This window comes from Sus scrofa, chromosome X (assembly GCF_000003025.6).
Source record: "Sus scrofa isolate TJ Tabasco breed Duroc chromosome X, Sscrofa11.1, whole genome shotgun sequence".
Taxonomy (NCBI): Eukaryota; Metazoa; Chordata; class Mammalia; order Artiodactyla; family Suidae; genus Sus; species Sus scrofa.
The window spans coordinates 123,605,934-123,621,507 of NC_010461.5; the positions used below are offsets into that span (position 1 = coordinate 123,605,934).

The following is a 15,574-nucleotide window of genomic DNA, read 5'->3' on the forward strand; positions in this document are numbered from 1 at the left end:
AGTTTAAAGAGTTTATGGAATAGCCAAGTGGATATATTCAATAGTTTGATATAGAAGTCTGACATTCAAGAAGAGTTAGGAATGGTGAATGAGATAAGAGTCATTGGCAAATACATGTAACATACACATTATACCAATAATGTCATGGGGATGGATGAAATCAATCAAGAGTCTATATGATAAAAAGGGAATCCAGAAAAAAAAAGACAAAGAAAAACACTAACACTTGAGCAATAAACAAAAGAAAAGATTACTAAAGAAATTAGAAAAGATATTTATATTACAAAGGCCTTTGATATATCTGTGTAATATTGTAGAAAGCATAGCCATAAAACCAGGCGTAGTATTTACTGTTGGTACTATGTCTAGCTTTCTTTTACTGGCCCAGTGAAACCATCATTTATTTACTTCATAGTATTACCATCAGCTGAAGGGAACCCTCTAATTCTAAAATGCCTGGGAGGGTAGGCCTTCCTCCAATCAGCCCACAGGCAATGACTGCCTGAGATGAAGCTATAAAATTCCAGGCCCCTTGCCTCAAGGTGGGCCAAATCTGTAGTGCCATGGGGTCAAATGGAGACTACACTTCAAGTGAAATCACACATTTGCTTTACTTTTTACCCTTCCTTATCTCACTTTCCTGTACTTCTTACAAGTTTCTCTGAATAAATTATTTGCTTAAGAATCCTTGTCTCAGGCCCTACTTTTAGAGAACCTAATCTAAGAACCAGGGAATTACAGTGTCTGTGAAATCAAAGAAAGAACTATTCCTAATATATATATATATGAAATTTTCCTAATAATATATATATAATTTCCATAATATTACATTACATATAATTTCCATAATATTATATATAATATATACATAATTCCATAATAAAAAGGAATTGAGGGAGGGAAAAGTCAACAATGTGCATGTTGCTGCTACCAAAGAAATTAACATAAGAACAGATAAATGTTCATTTTAGCAGCAGAACCAACATTGGAAATTTTGGTTGCAAAAATTGCCTTACAGTCATGGGGCTGAAAGTCAGACAGCAGCAGTGGAGGAATGAGTGGGAGATGAGTAAGTAGAGACAATAAAGAAAACTGCTCCTTCAAGAAGTATGACTGTCAAGAAGAGGAAGATTTAAGGCACTATCTGGAGGGAAGACTTTTAAATTTAAGATGGGAGGTTTCTGATTCACATTTAAATGCTAATGGGACAGAGCCAATTAAAAAAAGGACAGGTTGAAGATCTAGGATAGAAGAGAGACAATTGAGAGCAAATGGCTGGAGAGAACTGCTTTTAAGACATTATAAAGGAAATTAAAACATGGGCTATAAAGTTGCCCAAAAGGACCTTAGAGATCTCATTCTACCTTGAGAGTCTGAGCTAACGAAGTTTCACCAAATACAATGTAATGTCTAAATATCAGGGACCAGAGTACTTCAATTCACCTGGGAAAAAAATCAAAAAGCTTGGTTGACTCCCTCACATCATATACAAAAATAAACTCGAAAGCAGCTAGGGAAAAGAAATAAGTAACATACAAGGGAACCCCAATAAGGTTATCGGCAGATTTTTCAGCAGAAGCTCTACAGGCCAGAAGGGAGTGGCATGATATACTTAACGTGATGAAAGGAAAAAACCTCCAACCAAGATTACTCTACCCAGCAAGGCTCTCATTCAGATTTGAAGAAGAAAGCAAAGCCTTCACAGATAAGCAAAAGTTGAGAGAATTCAGCAACACTAAGCCAGTCTTACAACAAATACTAAAGGAACTTCTCTAGGCAGAAAAGAAAACACAGCAACAGGAAACAAAAATTCCACAAATGACAAGGCTCACCAGTAAAGGTATATATGCAGTAATGATACGAAATCATCCATACACAATTATACCACCAAAATCAGAAATCATGAGAAGAGGTGGGTACAAATACAGGACACTGGAGATGCACTTGCAATTAAGAGAACAACAACTTAAAACAATCTCATATACATAGAGACTCATATCAAAACTTCAGAATAACTGCAAACCAAAAATCTACAATTGATATGCAAACAAGGAATCTCTGGAGAAAAAATATATCTCATAGTAAATAAGTGCATAATCCACCATGAAGGGGGTCATTTGACATCATTCTTGGAATGCTGAAGTCTTCTTAGGTCTGATTCTGATTTCCTCTCCATCAAAGAATTTATGATAATTATAATTAAATAATGCAACTGTACAATTAAATAATACAGTTCTACAATTTTATTATTAATAACCATTTCTCTCCATGGTACAATGTAAGGTCTATAATGTCTTGTTTATCACATAACCTAGAATGGTGCAATGCCTATATCAAAGAATCAATAAGATATAACAAATTGTGAGAACATATTTATATAGTTACACTGTTTTTTAACCAATTTATGCATTTTATATTTTACTTATTTTCAGAGGGTGTATTATTTTTGTTATTCTTACCAGTTAAGTTATTCTTTTTATTATGCTATATAAAACATTTAATGGTATATAAGGCTTTCTTCTTTATAAATTTTAGTTGCACAATATACACAATTTTAATATAATGCTAATATTTAAAGAAAAATTGAAATGTAATAGATAATACTAAATAGTAAAGGTGAAAGCTATACAAAATAGGATAAAATATAGAATAAATTTCCTATTTGTCTCAGCATATTTTCCATTCCACTTCTCCAGAGGGAGTCACTTAATCTGTTTCTTAAGATCCATGATATAATAACCTGTGTGAATGTAATTGTGTTTAAATATATGTTTTTTATTCTGTAAAAAAAATAAAAATTAAAAATAATTAATTAAGCTAACACAGGGACCAGTACATAAAGACAGAAAATACCTGAGTCCTTGATGCCATAACTGAATTATTGGATCAATTGACCCTAAGGCCTATTCTATCTCTGGACTTGCAGTTATGTAAACCAATAATGTTTAATATTTTCAAAGCCAGTTTGAATAGGGTTTCTGTTAATATCAATATTAAAGAGCCCAAACTTGCTTAGTTAACAAAAAAATAAAAATAAAAAAATAAACTCAAAATTGTCTAAAGAGCTAAATATAATAAATGATAACAAAAAATAATAGAAGAGAACATAGGCAAAATATCCTCTGACATAAATTGTAGAAATATTTTCTTAGGTTAGTCTCCTAAGGCAAAATAAATAAAAGCAAAAATAAACAAATGGGACCTAATCAAACTTTAAAACTACTGCACAGCAAAGGCAACCATCGACAAAATGAAAAGACAACCTACAGAGTGGTAGAAAATATTTGCAAATGATGTAACCAACATGGGTTTAATTTGTGGAATACAAACAGCTCATGCAACTCAATATCCAAAAAAAGCAAAAGAAAACAACCCAATCAAAAAATGATCAGAAGACCTATACAGACATTCTCCCAAAGAAGACATACAGATGGCCAAGAGGCACATGAAAAGATGCTCAACATCGCTGATTATTAGAGAAATGCATATCAAAACTACAAGGAGGTACCACCTCACACCAGTCAGAATGGCCATCACCCAAAAGTCTACAAACAATAAATTCTGGAAAGGGTATAGAGAAAAGGGAACCCTCCTACACTGTTGGTGGGAATGTAAATTGGTGCAGCCACTGTGGAGAATAGGATGGAGGTTCATTAAAAAATTAAAAATAGTTACTATATGATCCAGCAATCCCACTTGTAGGCATATATTTCTGGGAAAAGAGGAAAATTCTAATTGAAAAAGATACATGCACTCCTATGTTCATAGCAGCACTATATACAATAGCCAAGACATGGGAACAACCTAAACGTATATCAACAGACAAATGGATAAAGAAAATGTGGTACATATACACAATGGAACATTACTCAGCCATAAAAAAGAATGAAATAATGTCATTTGCAGCAACATGGATGAACCTAGAGATTATCATACTAAGTGAAGTATGTGAGACATATATATATATATAAAATCTAAAATATGACACAAATTAATCTATATATACAACAGGAACAGACTCACAGAGATAGAAAACAAACTCATAATTAGCAAAGTGGAAAGGAAGGGGGAGGGATAAATTAGGAGTATGAGATTAACAGATGCATACTATTATATATAAAATAGATAATAGATATAAAATAGTTACTGTATATCACAGGAAACAATATTCAATATCTTGTAACAACTTGAAAGTAATCTCAAATATATACATCACTTTGCTGTACACCTGAAAGTAATACAATATTGTAATTGAACTATACTTCAATTTAAAATGAAGCTTTGGTCAAAGGAAATAATTTATCACAGTGTTCTTTTCTTTTTTTTTTTTTTTTTTTTTTTTTGAGGAGTTAAAGGTACTTACCCGCCAATATCCTGCTTCACAAAATCTCCAGGTTCTTGTCGTCTTGATTCCCCTTGGCCAGTTGTTCCAGGGAGAATATTAATCAGGAAGAGAAGCCCAAGGCTAATTATGCAGAATGGACTCGTTTGTGTGATTATCATCTTCCTGGGTACCAACTTGGAGAGACCTGTGAGTTCCATGTGCAGGGAAAGAGGAAGGGGAAAGGAGTAGAAGACAAAGGGAAGGAGGAAGAAGAGGTAACAACGACAACAAAAAAAAAACCATTTTATTCAACTCTGTTAGAACCATTTAACTTCCCTAGTACACAGTTACTAAATGCTTAACGTGACAGTCTTCCTTCTCCAGTTCATCAATACCACCAAAATTCACTCCTTTTTCTTATTTATACCCATCCAACAGAGGGTATACAGACTCTAAATGAGTAGTCAGAAGTGTTAGGTTACAATTCCATTTCTCCCTCTCTTCCTATGACTAGGTGAATCACAGAATTTCTCTCAGCCTCAGTTACCTCTTATAATCCAAGACCTTAAAATAATCTTTCAGGTCTTCATTTTATTTTCCACCAATCTTGTTTGATATTTTCCTAACACAAACGCCTTTTTCATGTGTAATTGTATAACACTGTAGAAAATTCTAGAATATTAAGACTTAGTCTCCTTACATCATTTTTGGGATTTATTCTCATCTTGATACAGTTAAGTAGTTTTCTGAAATATTAAAGGGCCTGGAGTAGGTGGTCTGTTTCCTCTGAATCAGGTTGAGAAAATGCTGAATGATGAGACATCATGATTCTTGAAAAAGAATGCAATGTTTTCCCATTAGGAAATATTTGAGGGCAAAGTCAGCCCCTTATAGTGGCCACAACACAAGAAGAAATCCAAACCTAGTCTCTTGGTACATAAGTCCCTAAGTGGTCAACAAATTATACTGATGATAGAATCAGGTGATTTAGAGCTGCTTATATGTAAGACATGTTTATTAACTCTAACTGTTGGAAGTTTATCCAGGACATGGGGTTAAGAGATCAGTGTAAAGTGGCACTTGATTGCTATCTCTAAACCTTATGGCTTCTTTGAATCCAAGACACTGACCACCTGAAGGAGATCTAATTCTAACCCAGTACTATATTTGTTTTCAGTCATATATGTGGTTTAACTTTCAAAAGGAATAGAAGGATACCAAACTTTTTTCCCAAGGAAAGTTTATGCAAGAGACTAATATGTTAAAAGATACATGCTGAAGAGCCATTCCGTTCAATGAGAAGATGAAGAACAAAAGTCTTTGTAAATTGATCCTATCCCCAAGAAAGCATCCACTAGCTTCTACATAAGATTGACTCTTGAATCTGGTACAGGCACAGAAAACTTTGATACAAGAGAAGCTGGATCTCTGACGTAAGAAAATGTCCACATTATAGACAGAAATAGTCATAGTATAAGGTTGTATCACATAAACTTGCCAATATATGACAACTTTTGTTTCACAAAACAGCAATTTCCTATGTCCAATCTGATATATATGCTGTGCTATTCATGATTCATGAGCTATACAAGAGTTGGTGGACATTTTAAAGAAATCAGCAGAAAAAGGACAGTTAAGAAAACCATAGCATATGAGTAAGAAAATATGGTGTGTGAGCAGACAACTCTGGGGCATGAGAAACAGCTGTGCTATGGGCAATAACTGTGATATATGCTCAAACATCCCCAGTGCTTTAGCAGACTCTAATGTTGAAAATCACATGACAAAGATTAATGTTTAGATGATCATGATTGATAATTACTCAACAGGAACAAAGAGACTTGGTACAGGATATGAAATATAATTGCAGAAATAATCCATGGAATATAGCACAGAACCATGATGCATGTTCCAAAAACATGAATGTCTAAGTAACAATCCTGGATTTAAGAAACTATGGCCATGGTATATGAGCAAATATGTCCACAGTATGTGTTCAACTATACTATTATAATATATGATTATTGTTTATGTTTCAATGACCATGGTAAACAAGCAGCAAACCTTCACACTTAGCATAGATGTCAATGACACAGAAGCAAATGCCCATGATTTAGAAGGAGGAAAATTATGATGCATAAGAAGACAACAATGTTATATGAATTCATGATTAAGATACATGTTCAAATAATAATTACGCATGAGAAGACATCATTACATATAAAATGGATTGGACATAATTTGTGCCCTCCAACTACCATGACATTTTGTTAGCAAACAACATTATTATAATTCACATGAAGACATTTATGATAAAACATTTTGGCCATAGTATATGTCAGAAAACTACTGAACAATAAATAGAAGAGGGCATTTGGTACACATTTCATAAGATATTGCATGTGATCAAAAGAATACCACTAGACTCACACAATGTTAATTAATAAATTTTATAGTTAAAACAGTTGCTATGTGTTTTTATCACAATTAATTTTTAATTAGGCAAATATGCCACTGGAACAGGCAGCCTTAGCAAGTTAGCAAATATGTACAAAACAGGACTCAACCCTTATATATATACAGAGCAATATGGCACATTAGCAGATATTAGCATTAAATGAACATAAATCCATATAAATGCTCAGATGACTATCAAACAAGTGAAGAGGACAGTAGAAGAACACACACTCAAAATTCTTCTGATAACCCTGATGAATTTTCAAGTGACCATAGTGCATAAACTGAAAACTATGACACTTGAATAAAGAGCCTTCAAACAAGATAAAGCATCTATGTAGCTGAAGACAACTATGGTATATGCTTAAACAACCAGGATGAATGTAAGAAGTATTTGGTATATTAGTCCTTAATCATGATGTGTGCATCATGATACAGGAATTAAGCAACATGGTTTAGAAGTAGATGGCCATGCTAGGGGAATAGATTGCCGTGGTGCAGGAACAGAGGCCATGGTCCAAGAGTAGGTAGACATGCTGAAAATTTTCTTAACCAGAGGAGAGGTGTAAGATAATTCCAGTATTAAAATGTACTATCCATAGTTCATGAACACACACTCATGACACATGCTCAAGCCACCATAATATGTGATTGAACAGCCAAAATAGCAAATGGTTACTCAACAAATTCACTCTGCTCAAGAGCTAAAGGAAGGTACAAGGAATGAACCAGAGGTAAATTGCTATTAGCTGATGACTTAACAAATTCATTTCTCCAACCTAGATCTCTCTTGCAACCCATATCTGCACTTAGATGTCTTAGAAGCATCTTAAACCATATTTGAGGTTCAGGTATACACACACACACACACAGACACACACAGAGAGACCTGGTCCTCCTACGGTCTTTCTCACCTCAGGTAATGGTAACTCCACCCTTCCATTTACTCAGAGTAAAGACTCTGATGCCATTCTTGACTACACTTTTATTCTTATACCTGATATTCAATCTATAAACAAATCTCACGGGCATTCCATTCAAAAGGAAACATATCCATAGTAAAACTATTGGTCATCAGTTCTTCTGATATGGCTCTGGCTTGTCCTCTCTTGCTGAGATCACCACTGTAAAAGCCTCTTAACTGGTCTCGCCACCTCTGCTCTTGCTCCCCTACCGTCTGTTCTGTAAACAGCTGACAAAGTAAAATTATAAAGTTAAATCATGTATCTCCTCTGTTCAAAATCCTCAAATTGCTTCCCATTTTGAATGCCTCACTTTGACCTACAAGGACCTACCTGATCTTATCCCCAAATAGCTGGCTGACCTCTACTACCCTCCATTCTTAATCATTTCAGTCATATGGCCTCCTTGCTGCTCAGTGGATATGTCAGACATACTCCACCTCTAGAGCCTTTGTACCTGCTACTGCCTCTACCTTTAATATAATTCCACCCAATATCCAGATAGTTTATTCATTCCCTCACTTCGGGTTTTTATTCAAATATCACCCTTTTCATTGAGGCTTTCTCTGACTACCTTATCTAAAAATTCAATCATTCTATACATCCCAGATACTTCCTATGCAGTTGCCTGCTCTATTTTTCCTTCTTTGCACTTCTAGCATATATTTTATGGTTTCTATTATCGTCTGTTTCCCCAGTAGAATATAAGCTCAATGGGAACAAGGAAATTTTCTTGTTTTATTTATAGATATATGCCCAATGCATACAAAAGTGCCTGATAAATAACTTGTCCTCAATAAATAGCTAATGAGTCTTACTTTTAAAAACTCACATCCCTAAATGAGGTAATATAGTATAAAGGATAGGGTGGAAGATGAGCCTTGGTATCCACTAGATTAAGAGTCTCCTTGACACTACCAAATATTAATCATGTTAGGCTTTAAAGACCTCCTTCTTCAATATAAAATGGGGATAATAATCCTAATCCTATAAGAACTCTAAAGATTAAATAATATACATGAAATGCCTGGCTAAAGACCTGTTACCAGGATGAGTCTGCTGTCAGATCCTGTCCAAATACAAATTCATTTTATCACAAATATTTGAGCATCTACTATGTATACGGCACTAAGACAATACATTCTTCTATTAGAATTCCTAAAAATTCCTTACCAAAGTGCTTAGAAACTACAATATACTAATACTCTGCCCACAAACTACTCTGCTTGGATGCTATGAGGCACTATTTGCCAGAACTGTATCAGAATAGAGGTATGCCAAGTGCTGCTACCCAGAGGCTACAAAGCCAAAACTGCCATTTCTTTGCTTCAGTTTGTCACCAGGTTTCATCAGAGGCCAACTAATTCTACCCAGCCAAAAAGCATTGTCACTATTAAAGGTTTCAGAGTCAGAAACATCCTAGTTCCAATCCTCTCTTACCCTGTTGTGACTGCCTGGTTAAATCCATCTCTTTGCCTGCAAATGAGTAGCTAAATATAGCTGGAGAAAAATCCATAATTATGCCTGACTAGTCTCTCTTTAAATTTTCCTCAACATATTTCAAATGTCCCATGATCCCTTTGCATTTGCCAAGCCAATTAACTCTCCCACTCTCTGAAACAACTATTTTTAAACTTTCTTTTCTCTCCTTAATTCTCCAGTAACTCTTCTCCAAGAATCTCAACAAATGGCTTTGCTTCTTATTTTCTAAGAAAAAAAAAAAAAACAATCAGAAGACTTAATCTTCCTAATATCAATTACACCTGAATCTCAGCCATATACTTTACCTTGTTACCAGAGGTGTCTAATCCTATCTAATGCTATCCCTTCTACAGGTGCCTGGATCCCATTCCTTGTCTCCTGCTCAAGGATTTTACTTCAGTGATTTTATCTTTCCCACACTTGTCACTTTTCCCATATGTGCTGGTTCATTCCCTGCAGCATAAAAAAAATGATGTACTACGAAGGCCAAAGGAAGCCCTCCCTTGACATGAAACCCTCCTCTAACTCTTCCCTAATTTCTCTGCTTCCCTTTATGGTAACTCATTTCAACAACTTTAATATCACTATCTCAGCTCCCTCACTTACCGCATTCGGATACTACTTAACACCAATCATGTATTTTTACCTCTCACTCCAACTAAATCACTCTTATTGTTCATCCCAAACTTAAGAAGCACCATCTATGTACCAGGCACTCTTTTAGGTGCTGGGAGTACAGGAGTGAACAAAACAGACCAAAAGGTAATCAATGAAGAGAGAAAAACAATAGATCAAGAGCTCTTCTCTCTCAAATACCTCACACCAAATCCATTCACAGCCAACCCATATCTATGCCTTGATTTATCTCTTCCACACTCTATAACCAAACTATTAGCTTATCCTGTTGACTTCAAAACAGATTCAGACTCTAACCACTTCTCAGTATATCTAATGACTGAGAAGTCTGATATATCTAAACCATCATCTCTCACTCCCATGACTACAATGAATGGCCCCCTAATTTGTCTCTCCCCTTCCTCTCCTGGCCCCTACAGACCCTTATCTGTACAGTAGCCAGAGTGAGCTTTCAAAAGTATAAGTCACATCATATCACCCCATTCTCGAACTTTTCAGTGGATTTTCATTGGATCCAAAGTGCTTGTCATGACCTATAAGGATTTACTTGATTTGACCACTGGCTACCTATGACTCTCACCTCCTTCTACTTTCACTCTCAACTATTCATATCATCTCAAACTGATTTTTCTGCTGTTCCTCGAAAACATCCAGCACGCTCCTGCCTTAGGGGCTTTGCACTTGCTCTTCTATCATAAATGCTCTTCTTCAGTTTGGCTCACTCCTGCACTTTCTTTGGGATTCTAGTTCCATGTCACTGTCTCAGAGAGACTTTCCCTAATCACTACTGTCTAAAACTGCATGTTATTTCCTGATCTCTCTCTATCCCATTACCTAATACTATTTTTCTTATAGGATATAGCACTACCTAAAATTACATTATATATTTATTTTGTTTTCCCCACTAGATATAAGCTTCATTACAAAAGAGACCTTATCTCTATTTCTGAGCCATAGAACAGTGTTTGACATATGATATCTATTCAGTAAAATATTTGTTGAAAAAGAGAGCGAATGCTTTCAGGAGTTCATGCCACACTACTGTAGGCATTCTTTCCTTCTCAGAGATATATTCTCAAAACTATCTTTCCCTTCTAAAACCTTTCCTTCATGCCTTTCAATCCTTCACTTCATGGAAAACAAATGTTCCTGTGTCCTCAACCTCTTAACAGAAAACTGTCTCCTCCCTGCATTAAATAAATTGGGTTTACGTCAAAGACACTACTTCATTAACTTTCCTCTAAGTGTGGCATGTGCATATTCCCACACATTATGTAAGTGATAGACAGGAACAGAATTATCTTATTTCTTTAATACCAGGTTGAAACTATTCTTTCCTGTGTGTACATACTTCTTGTCATTTGAGGTTCATGCCATCTATCTGTATCACCCCCTGCCTTCATTAGTCTTACATCAACTTCCTTACAGCCTCCCAATATGGATTCAAAAACAGTGCTCAGCTCACACTTCTTATGTCCTTCCACCATCTTCAGTATTTCATTGTTGGTGTTGATAAAGTATCTATCTATCCTACTTTAGCAATCTATGCCCATAGCCATACTCTCTGTTTCTTATGTATATCTGCTCCATAATTACATAAAAATCTTAAGGTACAGTTTAATTTCTAAATTTATTCTGTAATTCTTCTAGTTTTTAAGCTATCACTTCTATTTCACTTGCTCTCTGAAATTCGTGTTCCTGTCTATCAATCATTCCATTGTCTCCTATTCTCTTGGGCTTGCCTAGTGCTACTTTCTTTCATTCAAAGGCTGGATCCAATAGTAAAGCACATATTACTCTTTCACCAGAACCTTGCATATATGACTCTACTGGATTTGCCCAGAAATACTTCCTTGTATCAATCAACAACAACAAAAAAATCTGTGTTCTCTTTGACTGGTAAATGCTGCAGAAAAAAGTTCTACAGTCATGCAAAGAAACCTCACAACAAATGTTTCCAATGCCAGAACCATTCAATCCTTTGATTTGTCATACATCAGCCCTCTCCCCACCACTCTTCTCAACTGTTTTCTCTAAACTTTTGTGATTCATCTCAGGTTGCCTATTCAAGGAAATTTATAATGATTCTTAGTAAAAAGTCAAGATGATCAGGAAAGACAAAGTATCTATAGCAGATACTAAAAGTGCCTCATGCATATCCCCTTGGATCTCTTATCAGTTTCCTATATACTGACTCTGCTGTTCCTCCTCTCCCAAAAAAAGAATCATTTGTTTGTCTGAGGACTGGCTGCCTTCAGGTTGCTGAAACCCACTTCTGTCTGTTAAAATTGAGAATCAAAAGTGTCTGGGAATTTGAGTCCCCAAACCTGGGCAGTCCTTAACCAGGAGTGAAAGGTACAGAGGTACAAATACTGCAGGTCCCTGATGGGGACAATGCTGAAGTGTGACCCACACTGTCTCCATGAAACTTCACTTGACAGCATCCTCGCTTAGCTTCCTTCCCTTCCTTGTCCCACTCTCCACTCCTCTATTGGTTTTTCCTGAGAATATTTCCTAATAAACCACTTTCACATGAATCCTATTCTCAAAGTCTGCTTCTATAGAACCAAATTTAAAAGACATCAGCCCTGCTTCAGTCTATGAAAAAATGTTCACTTTTATATTTACCCTTACTTTCTCATTTGTTCATTTCATAAAACAAGGTTAACCTGTCCCCTTTAAGGATAATCCATTAATCTAAGCTCCTGATCTCATCAGCTCCCTTCCCCTCCATTGACTGTCCTACTCCTACTTGCCTATATCTTAAAATCTCTCCTCTGTAATGAATCCTTTCTCTTAGACTATAAACATAATGAAGTTTCTCCCATCTTAAAAAATATTCTATTGATATGCTCTGTTCTAGTTATGTTCTTTCCTTTCTTTGTCAATCAAGCTTCTTGAATGAATAATTTGTAATTGTTAACTCCATCTTACTTACCTTCTATTCATTCTTTTATCAACTACATTCTGCCTTCTTCCATGATTTTGCTGAAACTATATACTATGTCAGTGATCACCAATAATGTTGGTATTAAAAATACAACCCTCACTTTAGAGCACCTGTTGGATTGAACATCCTTTCTCATTTTCTATTTTCTTTTTCTCTTCTTTTTTGCTTTTATTTAATTTTTTGATAGCACTGACCACAACTTCCTTCTCTGAAATTCCTTGGACTCCATGTTACCATCCTAATTATACAACACCTCTGTCCATTTCTAATCCATTTCCTTTGGGGGCTTCTGTGTGGATATCTCTAATATTGGGGGTTCCCTGGCTCTGGAGAAATACAGTTCAAGACATATCTCTTCTCAATTTCCCATTAACAGAGGTAGATAGCAACAAAACAGTGAGAGGATGGGTGTTTGATTGTTAAAAGTAATGGAAAACAGACAAAATTCAATGTCTAAAAGGAAATTTAATTATATACATTACTGTTAAGAATAAATTAAGATAAACTACACAACACATGTTCCATCCCTTAAAATAGAATGTATAGATCCAAAACTGTTAGGAAAGGTAAGCGAATGTCCCATAAATGCCATAACTTAGAAACCTAAAGCCTGAATTAGCCAAAAATGTATGTGGAAATATGCATTTTGTACTGTACTGTTCTTTGAAGCATATACAGGTATAGATACTATTCTTCCCCATCCCTACTAATAGCAGTGACTCATTAGACTTTTTACTTTCAATAACACTACTTCAGAATACATAAAATAAGAACTTAGAAGTAAAAGATAAATGAAAAAAACTGAGTTGTTGAGGTAAATTAACATATCACTCAGTTCACAACATATTAAGTGGAAAAAATGAAGACATATTCAAACACCATAATTAATACAACTGGTAAACATTAATTGACATTTGTTCTCTAAATAACATATAACAGTACTTATTTACAAGTACCATTTCAAGGAAAATTTTTTAAAGTAAAACTATAAAACAAAACTTTATTTTTGGTGGGATGAACCTAGAGCTGGACACATAGATAAATTCAACACCTTTAATTAAACAAAAGAGAATGTAAAATATCTCAAGAAAATAAAATAAAAACAAGAACCCAAGGAAAAGTTAGAGAAAAAAATAGAATTACACAACCAAGTTGTGGTTTTGACTATATCAAAGAGCAAGGGAGACATAAAACAAGAAATACATTCTTCATTACCTGGATATAATATGGATAACTATGTAGAAAATACTATATAATCAAATAAATTATTATAATTTGTAAGAGAGTTTATCAAGATAGATAGATATAAAATTAACATCCATAAATCAATGAAATTTTAAAGACAAATAATTATATACTGAATTTTCTAAAATTATATCTATAATAGCATAAAATTAAGAAGTACTTAGGTCTAGGAATAAATCTAGTAGATGATGTACAAAACCTCCATAGGGTAAAAGTATAGAATTTTATCGAGAGATGATCTAAATAAATTCATAAATACTACTTTAAATAATATTTTCAAGATGTCAATATTGCTCAATTTATTTATTTATTTTTTTTGTCTTTTTGCCATTTCTTGGGCCGCTCCCGCGGCATATGGAGGTTCCCAGGCTAGGGGTCCAATCGGAGCTGTAGCCACCGGCCTACGCCAGAGCCACAGCAACGCGGGATCCGAGCCACGTCTGCAACCTACACTCCAGCTCACGGCAACGCCAGATCGTTAACCCACTGAGCAAGGGCAGGGACCGAACCCGCAACCTCATGGTTCCTAGTCAGATTCGTTAACCACTGCGCCACGATGGGAACTCCTCAATTTATGTTTTGATTGATTGCTCAAGCATGATAAGCTAATTCTAAAATTTCTATGGAAATTCAAAGGGCCAAGAATAGCTTTTTGAAGTCTTGAAGACTAAGATTAAAGGACTTTGATCCACTGATAAGAAGACTGTTTTTAAAATTTTTAATTGTGGTAGAAGCGTATTGATGCTAGGAAAAGCAAAGAGAATTTAAAAGAGAATTCAGAAACAAATCCAGGCATATTTGGACACTTGATTTGCGACTGAAGTAGTATTGAAGAATTGTATGGTAAATATGGGATTTTCAATAAATGGTTCTAGGACAATTCATTATTTTTATATCTCATATGACAATTAATTAGAACTTTACCCATAGCATACAAAAGCTTATTACAGGTGGGTTGAAAATCTTAATATGAAAGCCTAAATTATAAAGATTATATAATAGGAGAGAACTTCACAAATTTGGAGAAAGTATTTTTTAAACATATATAAAGTGCTAAACTAACCATGACAGAAACAATTGTTAGAGTATATTAAAATTTGGAACTCTGTTCATCAAAAGATGCAAGATAAAGAATAAAGAACAAGCATAGAAAGGTATAGTCTTTTCACATACCACATTTATATCTGCTAAAGAAACACTGTCCAAAATATATGAAGAATTCCTACAACACAGTAAGAAAAAGAGAGAATATCCAATAGCAAAAAATGGACAAAAGACTTGAAGAGGTACTTCACAAAAGAGAACTCCACATTGTCATTACATTAAGAAAAGATGCTTACTTCATTACTAATCACAGAAATGAAAATTATACCTTCATTGACAAAAGTTTTAAGGTCTCATAACACCAAGTTTTTTTTTTTGGCAAGGATATGAAGCAACAGGAATTCTCCTACACTGCTGGTGGGAGTATAAAACATTGTAACCTCCTTGGAGAACAGTTTGGCATTAGATTGCAAA

At 34.8% G+C, this 15,574-nt stretch overlaps 1 protein-coding gene across 5 annotated transcripts in view; it reads right to left on the reverse strand.

Moving 5' to 3' along the window:
- The window catches only part of GABRA3 (gamma-aminobutyric acid type A receptor alpha3 subunit), a 227,863-nt gene that overhangs the window by 148,982 nt on the left and 63,307 nt on the right, over positions 1-15,574 (reverse strand). For 4 of the 5 annotated variants that reach the window (XM_021079999.1, XM_021079997.1, XM_021079998.1 and 1 more), the window contains exon 2: positions 4,364-4,529. The exons of the other annotated variant lie outside the window; for it this stretch is intronic. In XM_021079999.1, coding sequence (XP_020935658.1) covers positions 4,364-4,503 — 140 coding nt within the window. In that variant the 5' untranslated portion in view covers positions 4,504-4,529. The remainder of the gene's footprint in view (positions 1-4,363; positions 4,530-15,574) is intronic. 5 annotated transcript variants of the gene reach the window in all.